The sequence below is a fragment of the Hemiscyllium ocellatum genome, chromosome 1 (genome assembly GCF_020745735.1).
Source record: "Hemiscyllium ocellatum isolate sHemOce1 chromosome 1, sHemOce1.pat.X.cur, whole genome shotgun sequence".
Taxonomy (NCBI): domain Eukaryota; kingdom Metazoa; phylum Chordata; class Chondrichthyes; order Orectolobiformes; family Hemiscylliidae; genus Hemiscyllium; species Hemiscyllium ocellatum.
In genome coordinates this window covers 61,467,996-61,492,927 of record NC_083401.1, presented here as the reverse complement: position 1 = coordinate 61,492,927, position 24,932 = coordinate 61,467,996, and the positions used below count along the sequence as shown (strand labels likewise).

The window sequence follows — 24,932 nt, the reverse complement described above, 5'->3', positions numbered from 1 at the left end:
TTTCATATCATCCACAAATTTTAAATTTATGACTGGAGACTGAGATTTTTCACTGATATACATCAGGAAGAGCAATGGTCCTAACACTGACCCATGTGGAACTCCAATACAAACCCTTTTCCAGTCATAGAAACATTCACTAACAACTCTCCATTTCTGGTCACTCACTCAATTTTTTAATCCATGTTGCTACTGTCCCTGCATTTGATCATAATTAGACATGACAGATCTTAACATAGACAAAATCAAAGCTTGCTGTAAAAACTCAGCAGATCTGGCAGCATCTGCGGAGGGAAAGTGGAGTTAACGTGTCAGGTCCAGTGACTTGTTCCGTACTGATTGCAGCAAGGAAAAGATTGGTATCTATGCTAGAGAAAGATTGGGGACACACTGGACCTGAAACATTAACTCTGCTTTCTCTCCACAGTTTTTCCAGCAATTATTGACTCTGTTCCTGTTTTCCAGCATCCACAGTTCTTTGGTCCCTTTGTTCAGATCTCAACATGGAAATTGGGTCACAACTTGCATTTTACAAGTACAAGCCAAAAAGCCTTGTGGTGAATATTTCCCCGTTTGCCCTCAACTGACCTTTGCATAATTTACTTCTATTTCTGGAAACGTAAGGTAGAATTGAAAACCATTCGGCCGGCCATGCTTGCGCTGACTTTCTAAAAGGGCAATCATGCAGGGCTGTACACTCTTGCTTTTTGTCTGTTATACCTGAAGTTTCCCCTCAAGTAACTTTCAAAGTATTTTTAAAATGGAATCAGCTTCCGCCACCAGTTCATGTAGAACATTCCTTAAGGCAACTACTTAATGAAAAAAATTTGCATATTTTCAGTGACTTGACATCAACAACCTCAGATTATTAAATAACTTTGTGAGCAAATTATTTTATTTCCATATTATCAAAATATCTCATCATTCTAACAGACTTTCAACCATCTATGTTCCATGAAGAACAGTCTGATTTCTTTCAACTTCCTCAAAGTTGCTAATCCCAAGTAACAGCTTAATGAGCTTAATGAAGCTACTGTATCTTTTCCAAGGCTTTTTATATTTTTCCTTGAAGTGCCACGCCAAAAACAATCCACAATATTCCCAGATAATTTATGAAGTCCAAACATTAGCACTGCTTTTCTAATCTGTGACATTTTTATAAAGGAAAGTAACAACAGTTCTGTGCGGAGTTGGCATCTCCCACAATCCAAAGATGTGCAGGTTAAGTAGATTGGCCATGGGAAGAGCAGAGTTACAGGGATAGGGTTTTTTTGGCATAATATCTTTCAATATTAATCCAGTGAAATGCAGATTTTCATACTCCACGTTCCTGTCCTATTGATCATTATGCCCATTATTATCAACCTGACACTGGAAACTACTTTCAAGATTATCTTCTATGCAATATTTTTTGCATCAGTGTTAAGACTTCGAAATGTTACTCTCAACATTCGAGTCTACATGCTTTATAAGATAATCCCTCCTCCATTTCCTCAATATTGATCTAACTTTCCTCCAGACTCTGGTACAATGAGTATTGAAAGACTGTAATCATTATTTCGACGACTTCACATTTTGCTTCTTTCAAAAACCCAGGAAATATTCACCCAAGTGACATAACTTTCCTAATTTTAAGCATATTCTTTTTAATTATTACATCTTGCCCATATTTTTCCCGTGGGAGGTTTAAGTGTAACCTTCACGTCATATTTCTCGATTGTGAAGACGAATGTACTTATTTAATGCTTTCAACATGCTCCTTGGTTCGTTAGGAAATCATTCACATTTTATACATTTGTTAATTCACTGATGACAGCAAAACATTTCTCAGATATCACGATAGAAATTTAAGGATATGTTACTGGCCTATCTAAATATATCTACCAACCTGAATCTTATTAATGGAATCTATAATAGAATGACGCACAAGCTGAAGACAGTAAATTGGGAACATTACTAAAAGGAATGTCAGTCGATAAGGAATGGCAAACATTAAAAAGTGCCTGGAGGAACTGCAACAATTGTTCATTCCTGTCTGGCACATTTTTGTCAAACGAAAACAGGAAAGGTGGCCCGACTGTAGTTAACAATGGAAATTAGGGATAGCATTATATCCAGGGAAGGGATTTACAAAATGGTCAAAACGAAACAACACATCTGAGGATTGGGAGTTTAGATTTCAGCTAAGGAAAGTACAGGTATTGATTAAAATGGGGAAAATAAAGTACAAGAGTAAACTTGTTAGGAATGTAAAACCGACTGTTAAAGCTTCCATAGGTGTGTGAAAAGATAATGATTACTGAAGACAAATGTAGAATCTTTACAATCAGAAGCAGGGTAAGTTAAAATGGGGAACATGCCACAAAAATGTTGGGGAATGCAGGGTCTAGTGAGAGGAGGAACTATAGGAAATCAGCATTAGTGGGGAATGGAATTAGGAAAATTGATGGGACTAAAGGCCCATAAATCCACAGGGCCTAACAACCTAAATCCCAGCACAGCAGGAGAAATATTGGATGCTTTGGTAGTCATCCTTCAAAATTCTGCAGACTCTGAAACAGTTCCTCTGTATTGCAAGATAACTAATGTGACACTACTTTTTTTTTTAAATGGTATAAAGAAAATAGGGAATTTATAGACTAGTTAGCCTAACATCAGTAGTAGGGAAGATGCTTCAGTCCATTATAAAACATTTAAAAGCAGAGTACATAGAAAACAGGAACAAGATTGGATAGAGTCGGCATGGATTTATGAAAGGGAAATCATGTTTGATAAATCTATAGGAACTTTTTGAGGATGGGACAAGTAGAAATGATAAGGGAGAGTCACTTGATGTGGTTTACTTGGACATTCAAAGCTTTCAATAAAGTACCACATAAGAGATTGAAGAGCATAACATTGTGGGTAGTGGATGACCTGTAGAGAAAATGGTTTGGCAGAAAGGGAACAGAGTAGAAATAAACAGGTAATTTTCCAAGTGGCAGTCTGTGACTAGTGGGGTACCCAGGGATCAGTGTTTGGATCCTGCTATTCACAATATATATTCATGATTCAAACAAGAACTTTAAATGTAATATTTCCAAGTTTGCAGACAACACAAAGCTGGGAGGGAGGGTGAATTGTGAGGAGGATAGAGAGATGCTTCAATATGATTTGTACAAGTTGAGTGGGAAAATTCATAGCAGATGAGGTTTAATGTGAATCAATGTGAGGTTGTCTACTTTGGGAGCAGTAACAGGAGGCACATTATTATCCGATTGATGATTAATTGGTAAAGGGACATGTGTAATGAGACCTAGGACTCCTTGTACACCAATCACTGTTAATAAATATGCAGGAGCATCAGACAATGAAGGCAAATGATATGTTGGCCTTCATCGTAACAGGGTTCGAGTACAAGAGCAGAGTGGTCTTGTTGCAATTATACAGGTGCTTGATGAGATCACACTTGGAGTACTGTATGCAATTACAGTCTCCTTATCTGAAGGATAATCTGGATATGGAGGGAGTGTAACAAAGGTTTGCCAGACTGATTCCTGGCACGGCGGGATGAAAACAGACTGGATTAATTCAGAAGACATTCACAGAAGATCACATAAAAACCTACTAAATTTTGATAGGACTAGATAGGAATAAATGCAGAAAGGATGTTCTAACAGTCTAAGCACGTGGGGTCGTTCATTTAAGACTGAAACGAGAAATTTCTTCATCCAGAGAATGAGACTCTGAAATTTTCTGCAACAGGAAGCAGTGAGGCTAAAACGTTTAATACTTTCATGTGGGAGTTACATGTAGTGCTTGGAGCTAGTTCAAAGCATTTTGGGAGAAAGTGGAAAACAGAATACTGAGTTGGATGATCAGCCCAGATGATAATGAATGGTGGAGCATGCTCAAAAGGCTGAAAAGCCTACACCCCCTCCTAGTTTCTATCCTCAACTGGAATCTACGAATGTGGCACTTTGAAGTTGGTGGGGGAGCATAGTTTATCAAGGGTACAATTACACAGTCAAGTTATGTCTTGTGTATTTTTATTCTAATCAACCCATGAGAAGACCAAAGGAAAACAATGCAATACTGCGTGCAGTAGGACTTGTGCAAAGGCATGTCAATAGAATATTCTATGCATGTCTCACATCTATTAAAATGATGTGGCATATGTGGAAAATGGCAGCTGGAAACTTTTCTAACATATTTAACTCTGAAGAAATTTTTCTCTTAATGGTACTGCCTTTTTTGGTAAGATTGAACAATTTAAATTGGACCACATAATCTAAATAAAGCTTATTTGGTTTCCACATTGTACTCATTCTGTTCACTATAGATGGATGAGTGAGGCTCCACTCAGATATTCTCCCATATGGATATTTCTTCAATTGATCAGATGATTTAAATGAAAAAAGATCAATTAACTCATCTCTCCAGTTCTCTTACTGAAACTTCTGAATAAGAAGAGCAGTTCTTTTTACATGCTCAATATTAATTAAGAGTATTAGTTTAATCTAAAGACTTCACCTCACCTCTTAATTTCATTTAATTTGGCTGCTTGACGAAAGAACAGAAGCATTTTCTTTTGGATTATATCAATTACATCTCACTTGACAAAAAATAATGAGGATTATCATCATTACTAACATTATATACACCGTTAATCTCAGATAACACACATCAAATCATAATGTCCTGGAATGTTACATAGCCAACGGCTTTCAAAAGCTGGAAAAACTGAGCAGACCAGGTAGCAGTGGAGACAGAAACAAAGTTGACACTTCAGGCACTTGATCTCTAAACATTCGGGACAATGGGCGATAAGGCCTAGGAATTCCTTAAAGGCTGAACTGTTGCATACGCTAAAATCAGAGCAACACATGTATCTAGTAAAGTTCTAAAACACTTAGTTCAGCCTTGTTAACAAGTATTTCCAGATCTCCTTTGTCTAACAGAAATGCAATAACATCATTTCATTCACTGAGGTGGTATTTATAAATTGATCATTATCATCCTCCAGAGAGTTTACCCTCAATATTTGTCCTACTGCCCCAACTCCAATTTCCATCAAGATCTCTGAACATGCTGTCACTTCCCAAAACTACCCATATCTCTCCCTGTACCCTATTTAAATTCATTTTATCAGCTTTCTGCTTTTGCCACAGCACCACGGATAGTCACGGATGACACTCAACGTGACTATGAGCAAGTACATATTATCAGCCTAAAACTCTGCCAGTCAATCACTATGCCTCTTCTCCACTGCCCAATGTGATAGGCAGTCTGCTTTCCAATCCATGGAGCTGAAGCTATTAGTTCTCCAGCAGAGGACTTATTTCATCCACTTAATTTCAGACTTCCCCTAACAGTGTCTGCTCCCCACATATCCACTTCTTGCCATTCTGACATGATTCACTGACTGGGTCAGTAACCAAATGTACTGAACTTCTTCACCAACTTTCAAGGCCAGTTGTTCAACATCCTCTTTTAAAGCTGATGTTTCCTTCACTAAGCACTGAAGAATTATAGCATCATTATAGGACAAACTCTTGCCCACAGTCAGATCCCCCATTTCAGTCTCAGGTTGAATGAGCTTCTTTGTAGCTTCCTATTCCAACTGAGATTTTCCATCCTATCCCCACATCATCAAAATGACTTACTTCCACATGCACATCATCATCCAGGTTTTCGTCTACCTTGTTCCATCTGCCATTGATATGCACATCCATGCCTTTGCTGGCAGGCTTAGCTGCGCTGATGCTTTACTGACTTCAGCGAACTTCAGCTCACCCAAATGACACCTCTTCATATTTTAGCATGAACCAAGTCCCAATATTTACACTGCTCTATACTGGCTTCCATTCCCCTCATGTGGCCACAGAAAAGTTCACAATATTGGGTTTAAATTCCTCATGCTTTATTTTCCCTCTCAATCGTTCTAAACTCCAGTGATCTTACAATCACACCTCAAACTCTATTTCTATAACTCTGCTTCATGTACATCCTCACTTCCCACTACATCACTTGTGTTAGCTGTTGTGTTTTCCATAAATCCCTCAAGTTCCTTCCTTCCTATAGCTTCCTCCTCAAAATCCACCTTTACGACACTCCATTTGATTATGCCTTTCTGCTTTCTCTTTTTTTTCAGTTCAGCTTCAATTTTCCTGCTGATACCTTCAGGAAATGCCTCTGGGCATTATCCAGGTTAAATGTAAATGTATAAATGTAATCTGTTGCAGCACCAGCACTGCCAGGGGATGCAACAAGACATCTTTACATGACCAGTTTCCATTCCACTATGGAAATCTTATTATTCAAATGAAATCTATGACTTTTAAATGGGGAAGGAATAACATCTCTATCATCTGATCTAACTAAACATACATTCTAAGCTAGCTTCACATGAAGACAACACTTGATCTTCTTTAAATAAGAAAATCACAGTGGAATGGTGGAGGGAGTGTGAAAGGCAAGTATTTCAAACAAAAATATTTTTCACTAGATTTTAGTTCTCCTTTAAATTTTCTAACATATCACTAGTTTTAAATTCTTTGCGAGCTCGCAAAGGTGGTTGCTGGTTCTAAATCATACAGTTCAAGCAAAGTTTAACAAGGAAGAAACAAAACAATAACTCACAGGATGAGGCCAAAGATAGGTTGACATGAAACAACCTGGTAACCAGTGAACAATAGGAGGAAAAAAAACTACACAAACCCCTATAGAACTAGACAATGGGGAAAACAAAAGAGTTGGTGCAAATTGAAATCTGCCAGTGTTCCCATGCCATTCTAACCTTTTCAACATGTTGGCCAGCCAAATCTCATTTTACAAACAAGGTCACGGTTTGTTTTTAAACGAAACGATGTGTCAACTTGTTCTATCACACAGAAGTGGGGAAAAAACCTGTTTGATTAATCACCACGTCAGAAAGTTCCAATCCCAGATGGAGAGCAAACAATCTCGACACAGAAAACTTGACTTTATTTTTTTTTCAAAAAAAGGTGAATGACAGATTTTACAGACAATGTTAGCTGAAGTGACAGCCACTCTGCTGGGCGTCTGGCCCGAACTCGAAATTCAGCTCCTTTTCTGAAGCTTCCGACGGACTTATCCCACATTCAGGTTTCATGGACAGCCATGGGACCATGGCCTGGGTGTAGACAAGGAGCACCTCTGATTGGAAAAAGCTCCAGAAAGGGAGGGAGGGAGGGAGGGAGGGAGGGAGAGGAAGGAAGGGGGTCAGGAAAATAACGCAAGAAGTCACGTTCAGATGCAGCTTTGCCTTTGTGCTGACGGCCGGACGGACAGATTGCTCGGCCCGAGATAAATAAGTAAATATATATATATATATATATATAAACACCCCCTGGTTGATTAAAGAGCAGTTTCAGAGCATTGATGAGAATGAACCCGAGGAGGGGGACTGCGACAGAGGAGGGACGGCAGGCCGGCCCTGCACCAAGCTTACCCGGCGATCAGGATGATAACTCGGAGCGGGTCCTTGGCGATGGTGAAGATGAACAGAGCCAAAGCGGGTCCGAAGGCAATGAAAGTGCAACCGAAGAAAACAGCCACGGTCATCTCGTCAGCAGCGAGCCCGGGGGGCGCAGCTCCGATCCAGTCCCCGGGACATGACAACCCGCTCCGCTGCTGAGGCCGGGGGGGGGGGGGGGGGAAGGTGTACGCTGCTGCCCGCACACGCTCCGAGGCTCAGCGCCAACACCGACAAAGAGCCTGCTCTCGCCTCCGACCTCTCCCCGGGCTCCTTGTCCCTTCACCAGAAACAAAAGGCAATCCGCACAGCGCGGCCCGGAGGGGGGAGGGGGGAGGGGGAGGGGCGACTGTGCCCCGCCTCCACTGCTCCGCCCACATCACACCACACCGCCCCCCCGCCCCCGCGAGAGACCCCCCCCACATCTCGCGAGATCAATCCGCGAGGGTGGAGCAGGGCAGAGGTGATGCGCCTGCGCACATCTCACATGATTTGGTACCTTTACGTCAAAATCAGCTTAACCTGCCTCTGGTGCAGCTTTGTACAAGGCGCGTTCAGGATTGCGGTGAAGCGATAGGTACTTGCTGAGATGGGCGTGGATTCCAGCAACACTAGCCCAGGGGAGTGTACGTTGAATGTTAGAGTAGTGGAAAGCAGACTGGGTACATTGGTGTGTATGACCATAGATCATTGAAGACAGCAGGACAGGTAGGGAGGGTGGATCAGTGGTGCTGGAGGAGCACAGCTTCAGGCAGCATCCGAGGAGCAGTAAAATCGACGTTTCGGGCAAAAGCCCTTCATCAGGAATAAAGGCAGAGAGCCTGAAGCGTGGAGAGATAAGCTAGAGGAGGGTGGGGGTGGGGAGAAAGTAGCATAGAGTACAATAGGTGAGTGGGGGAGGGGATGAGGGTGATAGGTCAGGGAGGAGAGGGTGGAGTGGAGCTAGGCAGGTCGGACAAGTCATGGTGACAGTGCTGAGCTGGAAGTTTGGAACTAGGGTGAGGTGAGGGGAAATGAGGAAGCTGTTGAAGTCCACATTGATGCCCTGGGGTTGAAGTGTTCCGAGGCGGAAGATGAGGCGTTCTTCCTCCAGGTGTCTGGTGGTGAGGGAGCAGCGGTGAAGGAGGCCCAGGACCTCCATGTCCTCTGCAGAGTGGGAAGGGGAGTTGAAATGTTGGGCCATGGGGCGGAGTGGTTGATTGGTGTTCCCTAAAGTGCTCTGCTAGGAGGCATCCAGTCTCCCCAATGTAGAGAAGACTGCATCGGGAGCAATGGATACAATAAATGATAATAGTGGATGTGCAGGTAAAATTTTGATGGATGTGGAATGCTCCTTTAGGGCCTTGGATGGAGGTGTGGGCGCAGGTTTTGCAGTTCCTGCGGTGGCAGGGGAAGGTGCCAGGATGGGAGGGTGGGTTGTAGACCTGACCAGATAGTCACGGAGGGAACAATCTTTGCGGAAAGGGGTGGGGAGGAAAATAGATCCCTGTGGTAGGGTCTTTTTGGAGGTGGTGGAAATGTTGGCGGATGATTTGGTTTATGCGAAGGTTGGTAGGGTGGAAGGTGAGCACCAGGGCATTCTGTCCTTGTTACGGTTGGAGGGGTGGTTCTTAGGGCGGAAGTGCGGGATGTGGACGAGATGTGTTGGAGGGCATCTTTAACCACGTGAGAAGGGAAATTGCAGTCTCTAAAGAAGGAGGCCATCTGGTGTGTTATGTGGTGGAACTGGCCCTCCTGGGAGCAGATACGGGGGAGGCGGAGGAATTGGGAATACGGGATGGCATTTTTGCAAGCGGTAGGGTGGGAAAAAGTGTAATCCAGGTAGCTGTGGGAGTCGGTGGGTTTGTAAAAAATGTCAGTTTCATTAATGGAGATGGAGAGGTCCAGGAAGGGGAGGGAGGTGTCAGATGGTCCAGGTAAATTTAAGGTCAGGGTGGAATGTGTTAGTGAAGTTAATGAATTGCTCAACCTCCTCGCGGGAGCATGAGGTGGTGCCAATGCAGTCATCAATGTAGTGGAGGAAGAGGTGGGGAGTGGTGCCAGTATAATTACGGAAGATTGACTGTTCTACGTAGCCAACAAAGAGACAGGCATAGCTGGGGCCCATACGTGTGCCCATGGCTACCCCTTTGGTCTGGAGGAAGTGGGAGGATTCGAAGGAGAAATTAAGGGTGAGGACCAGTTCGGCCAAACGAATGAGAGTGTCGGTGGAAGGGTACTGTTGGGGACGTCGGGAAAGGAAAAAACAGAGGGCTTGGAGCCTGATCATGGCGTATGGAGGTGTAGAGGGATTGGATATCCATGGTGAAGATGAGGCGGTGGGGGCCGGGGAAATGGAAATCTTGGAGGAGGTGGAGGGTGTGGCTGGTGTCTCGAACGTATGTGGGGAGTTCTTGGACTAGGGGGATAGGACAGTGTCGAGGTAGGTAGAGATGAGTTCAGTGGGGCAGGAGCATGCTGAGACAATAGGTTGGCCAGGGTGGTCAGGCTTGTGGATCTTGGGAAGGAGGTAGAACCAGGCAGTGTGGGGTTCCCGGACTATGAAGTTGGAAGCTATGGGTGGGAGATCTCCTGAGGTGATGAGGTTCTGTATGGTCTGGGAGATGATGGTTTGGTGATGGGGGTGCTGGGGTCATGGTCGAGGCGGTGGTAGGTAGTTAATCAGGCATGTGGGATTAGTCAAGACGTTGATGACCAGAGCAAGGAAGTTACGATGGAGCTGTATGTAGCATTAATTAGGGCACAGCTGAAGTACTGTGTGTAGTTCTGGTTACTACACTGTAGAAAGAATGTAATTGCATAGAGTTTGCAGAAGAGATTCACCAGGGTGTTTCCTGGGTGGGAGCAATTCAGCTATGAAAAGCAATTAGAAAGGCTGGTATTGTTTTAATTAGAACAGAGAAGCCTAAGGAGAAATTTGATTTGAGGTGTACAAGATTCTGAGAAGCCTAAATTAGGTAGTTTTAAGAGAAACTCTTCCTGTTAGTGTAGGGGTCAGTAACCAGGGGCCACATTTTCAATTTAAGGAGCACTATGTCTAGAGGGGATTTGAGAAACAGAGTCCTAGAGATCTACAACATGGAAACAGACCCTTCAGTCCAACTCATCCATGTTGAGCAGATATCCCAACCCAATCTAGTCCCATCTGCCAGCACCTGGCCCAGACCAAACTTCCTATTCATATACCCATCCAGATGCCTTTCAAATGTTGCAATTGTACTAGCCTCCACCATTTTCTCTGGCAGCACATTCTATACACGTGTCACCCTCCAGGGAAAAGACCTTGTTTATTTACCCTATCCATGTCGCTCATGATTTTATAAATCTCTATAAGGTCACCCCTCAGCTTCCAACGCTCCAGGGAAAACAGCCCCAGCCTATTCAACCACTCCCTATAGCTCAAATGCTCCAACGCTGGCAACATCCTTGTAAATCTTTTCTGAAACCTTTCAGGTTTCACAACATCCTTCTGATAGGAAGGAGACCAGAATTGGGTGAAATATTCCAAAAGTGACCTAACCAATGTCCTGTACAGCTGCAACATGGCCTCCCAACTCCTATACTTGATACTCTTGATCAATAAAGGAAAGCAGACCAAACACCACCTTCACTATCCTATCTACCTGTGACTCTACTTTCAAGGAGCTATGAACCTGCACTCCAAGGTCTCTTTGTCCAGCAACACTCCCACATTAAGTGTGTAAGTCCTGCTAAGATTTGCTTTCCCAAAATGCAGCACTTCGCATTTATCTGAATTAAACTCCATCTGCCACTTCTCAGCCCAATGACCCATCTGGTCAAGATCCTGTTGTAATCTGAGGTAACCTTCGTCGCTGTCCACTACACCTCCAATTTTGGTGTCATCTGCGAACTATATCTCTTATGCTCACATCCAAATCATTTATAAAAATGATGAAAAGTAGTGGGCTCTGCACCGATCCTTGTGGCACTCCATTGTCACAGACCTCCAGTCTGAAAACCAACTCTTCACCACCGTCCTCTTGTCTTCTACCTTTGAGCCAGTTCTGCATCCAAATGGCTAGTTCTCCCTGGATTCCATGAGATCTAACCTTGCTAACCAGTCTCCCATGGGGAACCTTGTCAGGCACCTTACAGAAGTCCATATAGATCACGTCCACCAATCTGCCCTCCTCATTGTCTTTGTTATTTCAAAAAACTCAATCAAGTTCATGAGACATGATTTCCCACGCACAAAGCCATGTTGACTATCCCTAATCAGTCTTTGCCTTTCCAAATACACATACACCCTGTCCCTCAGGATTCTCTCCAACAACTTGCCCACCACTGATGTCAGGGTCACCGGTCTTTCGTTCCCTGGCTTGGCCTTACCACTTTTCTTAAATAGTGGCATATGTTAGCCATCCTCCAGTCTTCTGGCACGTCATCTGTGACTATCGCTGATACAAATATCTCAGCAAGGGGCCTAGCAATCACTTCCCTAGCTTCCCACAGAATTCTAGGGTACACCTGATCAGGTCATAGGGATTTATCCACATTTATGTATTTGAAGACATCTAGCACTTCCTTTTTTAAATGGACATTTTTCAAGTTGTCACTATCTGTTTTCCTACATTCTATACCTTCCATGATTTCCCTATATTCCATATCTTCCATGAAGCTCAACCTTCTTGAGGGCAGCAGGACAGATAGGTAGGATGGTTAAGCAGGCATTAGTCATTAAGATGGGATTAGTCAAGACATTGAAGACCATAGCAAGGAAGTTTTGATGGAGCTGTATCTAACATTAATTAGGACACAGTTGAAGTACTGTGTGCAGTCTGGTCAGTACGCTATAGAAAGGACGTGATTACACAGAGGTTGCAGAAGAGATTCACCAGGGTGTTCCTGACAAAGCAACCCCATTTGATTGTCACGTTATCCACTACCTACTGCATCCACTCCCTTTGCCCTTGACATGCACTACTAATATCATGTCCCTTCCACAAGATGCACTGCAGTAACGTACCCAGTCTCGTCTGACAGCACCTTCCAAGCATTTGATATCAACTGCCAGGTTGAGCAATTCTTGGACACTTTGCCAGAAAAACGGGAGAGTATGTGGGATGGTATGGGTTTGGTGGCTCCCATCCTTATCACTTCAGGTTTGCCCTGAAACCTTAGCTCCCACCCTCCCTGCCTAACATCGTAAGCCTGCCAAGAGACTCACAGAATAATAGTGTGATTCAGGACAGAAAGAGGCCTCGAGGCCAAGTTGTCCATGCCAGACATCAAACAGCCATCAGCTTGAATGCCACCTTCCCAGCACTTCACTCAGCCTTGTTTGACGTGGTGTTTTCAAGCATTCATCTAAATTGTTCTTAAACATCTTGAGAGTTCCTGCCTATATTACCCTTTCACGTAGAGAATTCTGGATACCTACCACCCTCTGGGTAAAATAATTTTTTTCTCAAATCCCCTCTAAATCTCCTAATCCTTAAAACTGTGCCCTCTGGTTATTGTTCCCTCTACAACACTAGACTTTTTAGTCTCTCTTCACAGCTGAATTGTGCCAGCCCTGGCAACAACATGCTGGTGAATCTCTTCTGCACCTTCTTTAGTGCAATCACATCCTATATTGTGGTGACCAGAACTGCACACAGTATTCCAGCTGTGACCTACCTAATGTTGTGTACCAGTCCATCACAACCTCATGCTTGTGTATCAATGCCTTTACTAATTTCATATGCCCACTGAATCATCTTACCTACTTATTGTGCCTTCAAGGATATATGGACATGCACATCGAGGACCTTGTGTACTTCCTAAGGCCCTACCATTCAACATGTACTCTCTTGCCTTGTTAATCATCCAAAAATGCCTCATTTTGCATTCTTAAGGATTAAATTTTATTTTCCACTATTCTGCTCCTCTACTCACGGAAGGATTGGAGAAGCTCCAGCTGAATCGTTCTACTCTGCCATTGTGAACCCCACTAGGGTCTCTCCCAGACCCAGATTCCCTCCCAAGTGTAAAAAGCCTCTGTAAGAGCCAGACAGATGACAGTGCTAGGAGAAAGTGAGGACTGCAGATGCTGGAGATTAGAGTCAAGATTAGAGTGGTGCTGGAGACGCACAGCAGGTCAGGCAGTATCCGAGGAGCAGGAAAATCGATGTTTTGGACAGGAGCCCTTCATCAGGAATCCAAATGAGAGTGTTGGTCAGTTCTGCCGCTCCCTCATGCTTAAGTATCCATGCATACATACTGTGCTGCTCCTGTACAGCGCAGTTCCCAATAAGTTCAAGGAATGGGAAGAGAAGGCCATAAGTAATCAATCCCTCCTTACGTAGAGAAGTATGGGACACATAGCACACCAGGAATGCAAGAACTAAATTCCAGGACAGTTTGGGAAAATTTACGATCACTTGTCAACTCATCTATCACCTAAGAGGACAAGAGCAACAAGTACATGGGAACACCACAACCTGCAAATTCCCCTCCAAGCCACAAACCATCCTGACTTGGAACTTTATCACCTTTTCTTCACTGTCACTAGGTCAGAATCCTGGAACTCAACCTAACAGTCATGTGAATGTTTCGAAACTACATAGACTGCAATGATTTGGAGATGTCAGTGTTGGACTGGGGTGTACAAAGTTAAAAATCACATAAAACCAGGTTATAGTCCAACAGGTTTAATTGGAAGCACTAGCTTTCAGATCGATGTTCCTTCATCAGGAGGTTGCAGTGCTCCAAAAGCTAGTGCTTCTAATTAAACCTGTTGGATTATAACCTGGTGTTGTGTGATTTATAACTTCAGACTGCAATGGTTCAAGAACGACTCACCACTTTCTGAAGGGCAGTGAGGGGTGGGAATAACTGCTGCCCATCCAGTGACATTCATCACATTAACAATTTTTTAAAAACCCTGCTGGGAATACTATTAAAAATTTCATAACTTTTTTAAAACACAAAATCAAAAGCAAACAATGCGGATGCTGCAAATCTGAAATAAGTCTTTAGACTTGAAATGTTAACTCTGTTTTTTTCTCTCCAGACTGCCAGATCTGCTGAGATTCTCCAGCATTTTCTATTTTCATACTTTGTGAAACAATTTTCTTGTCCAAATCTGAGCTAATTCAGTGTGGATGTGTTATGACTCTCTGCTGCTATGTCTTTATTAATAGATCCTACCATTTCCCTACAATCAATGGTTGCTTATAATTCATAGCTTTCACTCTCCTGCTTTTCTTGAATAGTGCTGTTATGTTTGCTACCTTCCAAAGCATTAGAATGTTCTAGAATCTGAGCAGTTTTGGAAAACCAAATTAATGCATCCATCGTCATCAATCCAGATGGAAGCTGAAACATTATTTCTCTCCCAATAATGCTATGTGATCTGTTGGGTTTTTCCAGCTTTTTTTTCTGTATTTAAATTTATCCAATATCTCTTTTGCTGTATTATTTAAAGTCTCAGGATGTTTAGAATTAGGTCCAACAATTCCTTGATGATGTCATATTAATTTGTCCTGTACTCTAAATAATAATATTCAAGTTCCTCAGTTTCACCAGACACTTCTTCCAGCAGTTTTTTTCTGTATCTTCTATCAGATGTTTTCAGTATCAGGGAATCAACAGGCTATGGGAATGAAAAAGAAAGTATTCCTTTAACTCTGGCTCTTGTGCATCCCCTGGCTGTGCCGTTAGCATCTACAATTTAGAATTTCTTCTCTAAGTCTTCATCTTTTCCCTTTGATCCTTACAGCCCACCTTCATCATCAATCCCTTCAGACCAGATGGGCCAATGGGCTGAGAAGTGGCAGATGGAGTTCAATTCAGATAAATGTGAGGTTCTGGTATAGTGGTGCTGGAAGAGCACAGCAGTTCAGGCAGCATCCAAAGTGCAACGAAATCAACGTTTCGGGCAAAAGCCCTTTATCAGGAGGGACTTTTGCCCGAAACGTCGATTTCGCTGCACTTTGGATGCTGCCTGAACTGCTGTGCTCTTCCAGCAACACTGATCCAGAATCTGGTGTCCAGCATCTGCAGTCATTGTTTTTACCTAATGCGAGGTGCTGCATTTTGGGAAAGCAAATCTTAGCAGGACTTATACACTTAATGCTAAGGTCCGAGGAAGTGTTGCTGAACAAAGAGACCTTGGAGTGCAGGTTCATAGCTCCTTGAAAGTGGAGTCACAGGTAGATAGGATAGTGAAGAAGGCGTTTGGTGTGCTTTCCTTTATTGTTCAGAGTATTGAGTACAGCAGTTGGGACGTCATGTTGCGGCTGTACAGGACTTTGATTAGGCCACTGTTGGAATATTGCATGCAATTCTGGTGTCCTTCCTATTGGAAAGATGTTGTGAAACTTGAAAGGGTTCAGAAAAGATTTACAAGGATGTCAAAAAATGTGTTGCTGGAAAAGCGCAGCAGGTCAGGCAGCATCAAAGGAGCAGGAGAATCAATGTTTCTGGCATAAGCCCTTCTTCAGGAAACTTTCCTGAAGAAGGATGCCCGAAACATCGATTCTCCTCATTTGATGCTGCCTGATCTGCTGCGCTTTCCTAGCAACACATTTTCAGCTCTGATCACCAGCATCTGCAGTCCTCACTTTCTCCTTTACAAGGATGTTGCCAGGGTTGGAGGATTTGAGCTATAGGGAGAGGCTGAACAGGTTGGGGCTGTTTTCTCTGGAGAGTCGGAGGCTGAGGGGTGACCTTATAGAGGTTTACAAAATTATGAGGGGAATGGATAGGATAAATAGACAAAGTCTTTTCCTTGGGTTTGGGGAGTCCAGAGCTAGAGGGCATAGGTTTAGGGTGAGAGGGAAAAGATATAAAAGAGACCTAAAGGGCAACTTTTTCACGCAGAGGGTGATATGTTTATGGAATGAACTGCCAGAGGATGTGGTGGAGGCTGGTACAATTGCAACATTTAAGAGGCACTTGGACGGGTATATGAATAGGAAGCGTTTGGAGCGATATGGACCGGGTGCTGACTGGGTGGGACTGGATTGCGTTGGGATATCTGGTCGGGATGGACAGGCTGGACCAAAAGGTCTGTTTCCATGCTGTACATGTCTATGTCTCTATCTCTTCTCCTTTTTATTATTGATTGATTTTGGGATATTTTCTCTGCTTGAAATTGCTTTTTAAATATATCTTGTTATTGTAGCAGTTCATTTTTATTTTTTATTCTGGCATGGGTTGTTGGCATCACTGGCAAGGCCAGTATTTGTTGCACAACCCCTAACTGCTCTTGAACCGATTGGCTCTCTAGGCCATTTCCAACAGCATTTAAGGAACAACTACATTGCTTTGCGTCTGAAGTCACATATAGACCAGACCAAGTAAGGTTGAAAGATTTCCTTCCTTAAGGCCAGTATTGAACCAGATGAAATTTTACAATGATTGACTCGTGGTCAGCATTAGGTTTTAATTCCAGATTTTGTTGAATCAAATGTCATGATTAGACAAGGTGGGTTTCAATTCCCTATTCCCAGAATACTAGCATGAGCTCTGGATTACTACAGTGCTACTATTTCCTCCATTCTTGTGTTTTCTTCTGCTTCTCTGTATTGCGACAGTATATACCCCTCTAATTGATTAGATTGGCTGTAGGAACTCCTGAATCCATCAAATGTTCTCTCATTGTTCATTAGGTGTGGAGTTGCCTGTGTTTATTTTCTCACCCTTTAACCTGCTTCCAATCTGCTGCTATCTTACCAGTGTCCAGGGACTCCTTTACAACAATTGTCCTTCTCCAGTGTTTAAGTGCTTTCCTGTGATTACTGTCTACTCCTGGAATTTATTTGTTTCAGTTTAGTTAGTCTTTCTGGAAGTCTCATCTGATTTGTAAGAATAATTGTTGGTTTCAGTTGAGATATTTTGTTTGCAACGTAGAGGGTGTTCTTCACACGGTCTTAATAAATTCTTGGAGGAATTAGATTGTTTACTGTTTCAGCAGAACACACATTTGAAGTATTGCCATTGGTTTAGTCGTGATGTGGAGGAGCCGTTGTTGGACTGGGGTGGACAAAGTTAAAAATCACACAACACCAGGTTATAGTCCGGCAGTGCTCCGATAGTTAGTGCTTCTTAATAAACCTGGTGGACTATCATCTGGTGTTGCGTGATTTTTAACGTTGGTTTAGTAGCAGTGCACTTGCTTTTGAGTCTCAAGTTCATGAGTTTGAGCCTCATTATAAAGACTTGAGTATTGAATCTAGGCTGAAACCTTAACGATGTACACTGAGAATGCTGCACTGTTGGAAGTGCTAGCTTTCAGGTTTTTTGACAAAAGTTCTTTGTGGCACAGTTGCTCAGTGGTTAACACCATTGCCACCAGGGACCCAGGTTCAATTCCACCCGCAGGTGACTGCCTGGAGAGGTTTCTTTTAGGTGCTCTGGCTTTCTCCCACAGTCCAAAGATGTGCAGGTTAGGTGGATTGGCAATGCTAAATTACACATTGTGTCCAAGGATGCACAGGCTGAATGGATTAACCATTGGGAAATGCGAAATTAGAGTAGGTGCTCTTTGAAGGATTGGTGTGGACTTAATGGGCCAAATGGCCTGCTTCCACACTGTAGGGGATCTATGATTTTGCCAAGAAAGATATCCTGAATAAAACCAATTACTTGTTCCTAAATACGATGGAACTTATAGCTGCTTTCCAGCATCCATTGCATATCGAGAGTACTGCTGATTTCCACATGTTTTCACAGTCAATAATTACCTGTAATTAAGATGAATGATGAAAATTTAGTGAAATATGGATAAAGCAATTATGTGAGATACTGTGGGAGCCCTTGAACTCCACTAGCATTATAACATCTCCCCTTTGGCGGGAACACTTACTAATGGAAATTCTGTCAGGATGCCATTTAGAGGCATGACAGGTGATGTTGAAAATACAGAGTGCGAAAATGCATACTGAATTTTAATTTGTTGCTGTCCTCTCTCACATCTTTCTTTAATTTAGCAAATAAAGTGTCATAACTGAAAAGTGGAACCACTGTGCATAAAATTGGGTTTAATCCTGTTTGTGTGTGTGAGAACAAATGTTGAGTCTAACAATGAGTCATGCATCAGTCACACAAATGCATGTTAGTATATATTGCATGCTAAACTGCTGTGATTCAACTTCCCATAGACCAACTGGCAGAAGAGGGAGGATTAACATATGTGCCTGAAGCAAATCACATTTCACTGGCAATTATCAACTGCTCCCATCTGAACAAGTTCTGACAAAGTTAGATTAAGTAATAGTGTCTTGGTCTCTTGGTGTCCCAAACATTAATAAAAAGAACACTTTCAGAATTTATATTTATGACATCAATGAGGCATGAAAATAGGCTTCTAAAGTAATGCCTCGAAAGTTGTTAAACAAAAGGAGTCTTTTGCCTTTGCTTACTGGGTAATAACCTGGTTCAACGGAATAATGACTAGTGACATTCAATTTTGAGCTAATAGGTCATGCTTGTCAAATTACTGTCTAGACCACAGACAAAAGTCTAACCCAATTATTTTCAAAATAAGTTGCCTGAATAAAATTTGCACATGACAAGGTTTACCACATATACTCGAGTAATAGTCAAATTGTTTGACTACTTTTTAAGGTTAAATTTATGGGGTCGACTATTACATGGATATTATTTTGGGGGGCTGAAATTCATGCCTGTCAAAATTCATACCATATCATTAGCAGAAGCCCAACTGCTCTCTAAACGAATTTTTAAAAAGTGAATTACGGTAATTCTGAAAACCCGGGCCAGAATTAACATCCAGCAGACCGGAAGACCAAGAGTGAAGCGGAACATATGATAGCCAGCACACTGACTCATAAACTTTGATCTGTTATCTGTGAGAACTAAGGTCCACTTTTACATGAGATATATGGAAAATCCCAGATTATTTGAACAAAAATAGGGAGTCAACTTTTACATGAGATCGACTATTACACAAGTATATACGATAATTTCCAAACCTTATTCAATAGCCCATACCTCCTTAACAATTGAATATTCTTTAACTGCTGACGTACAGCTCCCCAATCTATGGGAGACAAGAATTTTGCATTTGAGCTCAAAGGCAGCAATGGATGTCTTGGAGCTTGGGGATTTCCATCAGCTGTAACTCCACCATTAATCGCTCACATTTTTATCTCATAGTGACGTGGCCTAAAGGCGTGTTGCCTCCAGACTGATTGCTGCTGCAAAACAAAACCTGGGAAAAGGTAGGTGTTCATTTTCATTTTATAGTTCACTTTTTTTTTGGAGAAATTCAGCTTTTTCAACAATTCCCCAAAGCTGACTTCTTCTTCTACCAGCCTCCTTAGCCAACTATTGAAGTATCTCATCTGCTCAACAACCAAAAACTTTTCTCCTCCCCCTGAGCAAGTGAAGCACTCCACCTCCACTCAAAAACTATAATACCCACCTGCCCAGATCTTCACTCTAGGGACAGTTGAGGTCTGACATATCAAAATGATCTCACGCCTGGAAAAGGTTTGAGAAACACTAAGTCAGATTTACTTAGTGAATGATTCATCTGGGACTCCTCTCATGTCCCCAGCATTACAGATACCAGTCTTCAGCCAATTTGATTCGCTCCATGTGATATCATGAAACGGTTGGAGACAATGAATACTGCAAAGGCTGTGGGCCATGACAACATTCTGGCAATAGTACTGAAGACTTGTGCTCCAGAACTTACTGCTCCCCTAGCTAAGCTCTTCCAGTACATTTACAACACTGGCACGTATTCAACAATGTGGAAAATTGCCTAGCTATATCCTGTACATAAGAAGTAGGACAAATCCAACTCATCCATTTTTTACAAAAAATTATTCACAGGATGAAAGCCTCATAGGCTAGGCCAGCATTTATTGCCCATCCCTAATTTTCCAGAGAGCAGTTAGGAGTCAACCACATTGCTGCTGGTCTGGAGTCCCATGTAGGCCAGACCAGGTAGGTCCTTCCCTAAAAGGCATTTATGAACCACATAGGCTCTTTCTGACAATCGGCAATGGATTCATGGTCATTGTTAGACTCTTAATTCCAGGTTTTTAAATTGTGTTCAAATTCCATCTTCTGCCATGATGAGATTTGAACCCGGGTTTCCAGAATATACCTGGGTTTCTAAGCTTAAGATAATACCATGATGCCATCACTTCCCTCAATTATTATCCCATCAGTGTACTCGCAACCATCAGTAAGGTGATGGAAGGTGTCATCAACAGTGCTATCGAGTGGCACCTGCTCAACAATAACCTGCTCAGTGACACCCAGTTTGGGTTCCACCAGAGCCACTCAGCTCCTGACCTCACTACAGACTTCATTCAAACATGGACACAATTGATTTCCAGAGATGAGGGGAGAATGATAGCCTTTGACATCTCGGCTACATTCAAGGAAGAATGTCATCAAAAACCCTAAACAAAACTAAAATCAGTGGGAATCAGGAGCAAACTCTCTGCTAGTGAAATCATACCTGGCAATAGGAATGGTTGTTGGACATCAGTTATCTCAGCCCCAGGACATCCCAGCAAGAGTTCCTCAGGGTAGTGTCCGAGGCCCAAACATCTTCAGTTGCTTTATCAATGACCTTCACTCCATCATAAGGTCAGAAGTGGGGATGTTTCCTGATGATTGCATAATGTTCAGCACTATTCATGACTCCTCAGATACTGAAGCAGTTCACATTCAAATGAATCAGGTTCTGGACAATATCCAGGCTTGAGCTGACAAGTAACATTTACATCACACAAATATCAGGCAATGAGCATCTTCAATAGGAGACAATGTAACCACACTCCCTTGACATTATTTGGTGTTCCCATCACTGAATCCCCCACTATCAATATCCCGGGGGTTACCATTGATCAGAAACTCAACTGGACTTGTCCTTCCCACAATCTAGCCCAAGCTTTGTGTCCACTATGTGGGTGACACCTTTGTCACCATGAAACGCAACAAATTAAAAGAAATCCACAAACAGATAAACAATACTCTTACTGGTATAAAGTTTACCAAAAAGATGGGGAATAACAACAGACTCCCCTTCCTGGACATCACGGTAGAATGCATAGCCAATGGAGAGCTGCACACCAGCGTTTACAGGAGAGCCACACACACTGATCAGATCCTCAACTACAGGAGCAATCACCACAACACCCACACACGGAGCTCCATCAGAACATTATTTAAATGAGCCACAACACACTACAGCACCCAAGAACTAAGAGAAGCCAAGCAAAAATTCTTGTACAATGTATTCAGGAACAATAGGTACCCAATAGGCACAATCCGTGGATTCCTACAGAACAGACATAAACAAGAAGACACAACATGCCCAGAAACTCTAGCCATCCTGCCATTCATTAAAGACAGCTTGGGGATGACTCCAGACTACTCTGGCCCCTAAGCATCATGGTAGCCCACAAACCTACCATCACACTGTAACAGCTCCTGATGAATTAGCAGAATGACAGTCATATACAAAATACCCTGCAAGGACTGCAACAAACATTACATTGGACAGACGGGCAGGATACATGAGCACCAACTAGCCACCAAACGACATGACCAATTATCACTGGTGTCCATGCACACAGATGAAGTGGGACACCAGTCTGACTGGGACAATACACCCATCCTGGGACATGCTAAACAAAGACACGCTCAGGAATTCCTAAAGGCCTGGAATTCCATTAACAAACGTATATGAGGGAGGTTCTCGAAATGGAGAAAGGTGACCAGTGGTGTTCCACAGGGATCAGTGCTGGGGCCACTGTTGTTTATGATATACATAGATGTGGAAGAGGGCATTGGTGGTCTGATCAGTAAATTTGCAGATGATATGAAGATTGGTAGAGTAGCAAAAAGTGTAGGGGACTGTGAAAGTACAGAAGAATATAGATAGACTGGAGTGTTGGGTGGAGAAGTGGCAGATGGAGTTCAGTCCAGGCAAATGTGGGGTGATGCATTTTGGAAGGTCTAATTCTAGAGTGAACTATACTGTAAACAGAGAGCCTTGGGAAAAGTTAATGAACAGAGAGATCTGGGAGTTCCGGTCCATTGTGCCCTGAAGGTGGCTGCACAGGTGGATAGAGTGGTCAAGAAGGCATGGTATGTTTGCCTTCATCGGATGGGGTATTGAGTATAACAGCTGGCAGGTCATGTTAAAATTGTACAAGAAATTGGTTCAGCTGCATTTAGAATATTGTGTACAGTCCTGGTCACCACATTACCAAAAGGGTGTGCATGCTTTGGAGAGGATGCAGAGAAGGTTTACAAGGCTGTTGCCTGGTATGGAAGGTGCTAGCTATGAAGAGAGGCTGAGTAGGTTGTTTTCATTAGAAAAAAAGGAGATTGAGGGAGGACCTGATTGAGGTCTACAAAATCATGAAGGATATAGACAAGGGTTGATAGAGATAAGCTTTTTTCCTGAGTGAAGGATTCAATAAGGAGAGGTCATGGGTTCAAGGTGAGAGGAGAAAGGGGATACACGCAGAAAGTACTTTACACAGAGGATGGTAGGTGCCTGGAATGTGTTGCTAGCAGAGGTAGTAGAGACAGGCACAGTAGATTCATTTAAGGTGCATCTGAACAGATACATGAATAGGTGGGGAGCAGAGGGTTACAGATTCTTAGGAATTAGGCGATAGGTTTAGACAGTGGATTTGGATCGGCACAAGCTTGGAGGGCCATAGGGCCTGTTCCTGGGCTGTAAATTTTCTTTGTTTTTTCAAATTGATTTGGACCCTCTTTATCAACCTCTCAGAAGAAGAGCCGGAAGTGATATCACCCACCACGACAGACCAAGACAGATAATAACAAGTGGAACAGAACACCAAAGCTTCACTGGAGATGATGATGTCACTAGCATGGTGATGAAATGTCTGAGAACAAATCTACCAGCTCAGCAAGCAAACTGACAACCTGATCCACAAATTGAGCTATAAATCTTCTCCAAAATCACAACCATTCAGTGTCAATTGACTAAAGTGTTTCAAGAAAAGGACCACCATTGCATTTCAGTGCAACAACGGATGGTCAATAAATGTTGCTCCTTTGAACCATGGTCATATTCTTCTTTTTTGATTCTTTATAATTGTTGTGAAGAAAATGTATGCAAATTTTTAATTTTACAAAAATAGTTAAAATAGTAACATTGGTTTCTTTATTGTTTGGAAAAAAGAGAAGGTATTTCTTCACCCAAAGAGTGTTGAGCCTATGGAAATATTTGCCACAGACAGTGGTTGAGTCAAAACCTAGAAAGAAGACAACTATAGTTCTTAGGGCTAAAGGAATCAAAAGGTATGGGGAGAAAGCAGGAACAGGGTTCCTAGTTGGATTATCAGCCATGATCTTACTGAACAGATTCAAAGGGCAAAATAGTCTACTCTGATTTGTATATTGTGTGGTTGAGCAATAAGGAGAAAGTGAGGATTGTCGATGCTGGAGATCACAGCTAAAAAATCTGTTGCCTGGAATTGTTCAGATTCCTGAAGAAGGGCTTATGCCCAAAACGTCGATTCTCCTGCTCCTTTGATGCGGCCTGACCTGCTGCGCTTTTCCAGCAACACATTTTTCAGCTCTGGTTGAGCAATAAGCCAATGGGATGATTTATAGAATCTATTTCTTGTAAGTTTCAAATTAAAAGGGTGGTTGGGAAACACTGTTGTTCAACTGCAACTTAGCTCAGTTTATCGTACTGTTTCCTCTTTGTTTGAAAACAAAAACTAACAAACTTAAAAGACCCATTACAACCCATGGACAAAACCAACGTCATCTACAAAATTCCATGCAAGGACTGCCACAAACACTACGTAGGACAAACAGGAAGAAAGTTAGCCACCAGGATACACGAACACCAGCTAGCCACAAAAAGACACGACCCTCTCTCCCTCGTAGCCCTACACACGGATGAAAAAAAACCCACCATTTCGACTGGGACAACACATCTATCCTGGGACAGGCTAAGCAAAGACATGCCAGAGAATTCCTAGAGGTTTGGCACTCCAACCACAACACCATAAATAAACACATAGATCTAGATGCCATCTATCAACCCCTCTGAAAACTAACAGAAAATGGCATCACCACAAACCCCAGGAACCTAATCCAGGAGAAAGATATAAATAGAAAGCAGGAGACAACAGCTTCGCTTCACTTGGAGGTCGCCATTGATGATATTACCTAGCCAGGTAATGAAACATCTGGATATCAACCCTACAGCTCAGCGAGCAAACCTACACCTTTAAACTCAATCTGAGCTACAAACCTTCACAAACCTTGCATTTTATATGTAAGTTATGTGCTGATAGAAAATAACTTTAAATAGAATAATGACTTAATGAAGCCAAGTGGAAACATCTATTAGAACAGAACTTGTTTTTAGTTTTTTTTCCTCAGTTTTCTTTCTTCTATGGTAGTGCTGAGCTCCAAATGGATGCAGTTCCATGGGAACCAGTACCTACGTACACTGTCCCAATAA

General features: G+C 42.5%; 1 protein-coding gene and 1 long non-coding RNA gene across 2 annotated transcripts in view; one reads left to right on the top strand and one right to left on the bottom strand.

Annotated features, from left to right (window-relative positions):
- Window positions 1–7,816, bottom strand: part of LOC132818630 (gamma-secretase subunit Aph-1b-like) — a 94,999-nt gene extending 87,183 nt beyond the window's left edge. Inside the window, exon 1 of the mRNA XM_060829643.1 lies at window positions 7,454–7,816. Within this exon, the coding sequence (XP_060685626.1) occupies window positions 7,454–7,566 (113 nt within the window). The 5' untranslated portion in view covers window positions 7,567–7,816. The remainder of the gene's footprint in view (window positions 1–7,453) is intronic.
- On the top strand, window positions 7,228–24,048 carry LOC132818640 (uncharacterized). The gene is made up of 3 exons (XR_009645006.1): window positions 7,228–7,316; window positions 19,604–19,668; window positions 23,217–24,048. It is a non-coding gene; the product is annotated as an uncharacterized LOC132818640 (long non-coding RNA).
- The last annotated feature ends 884 nt before the right edge of the window (window positions 24,049–24,932 follow it).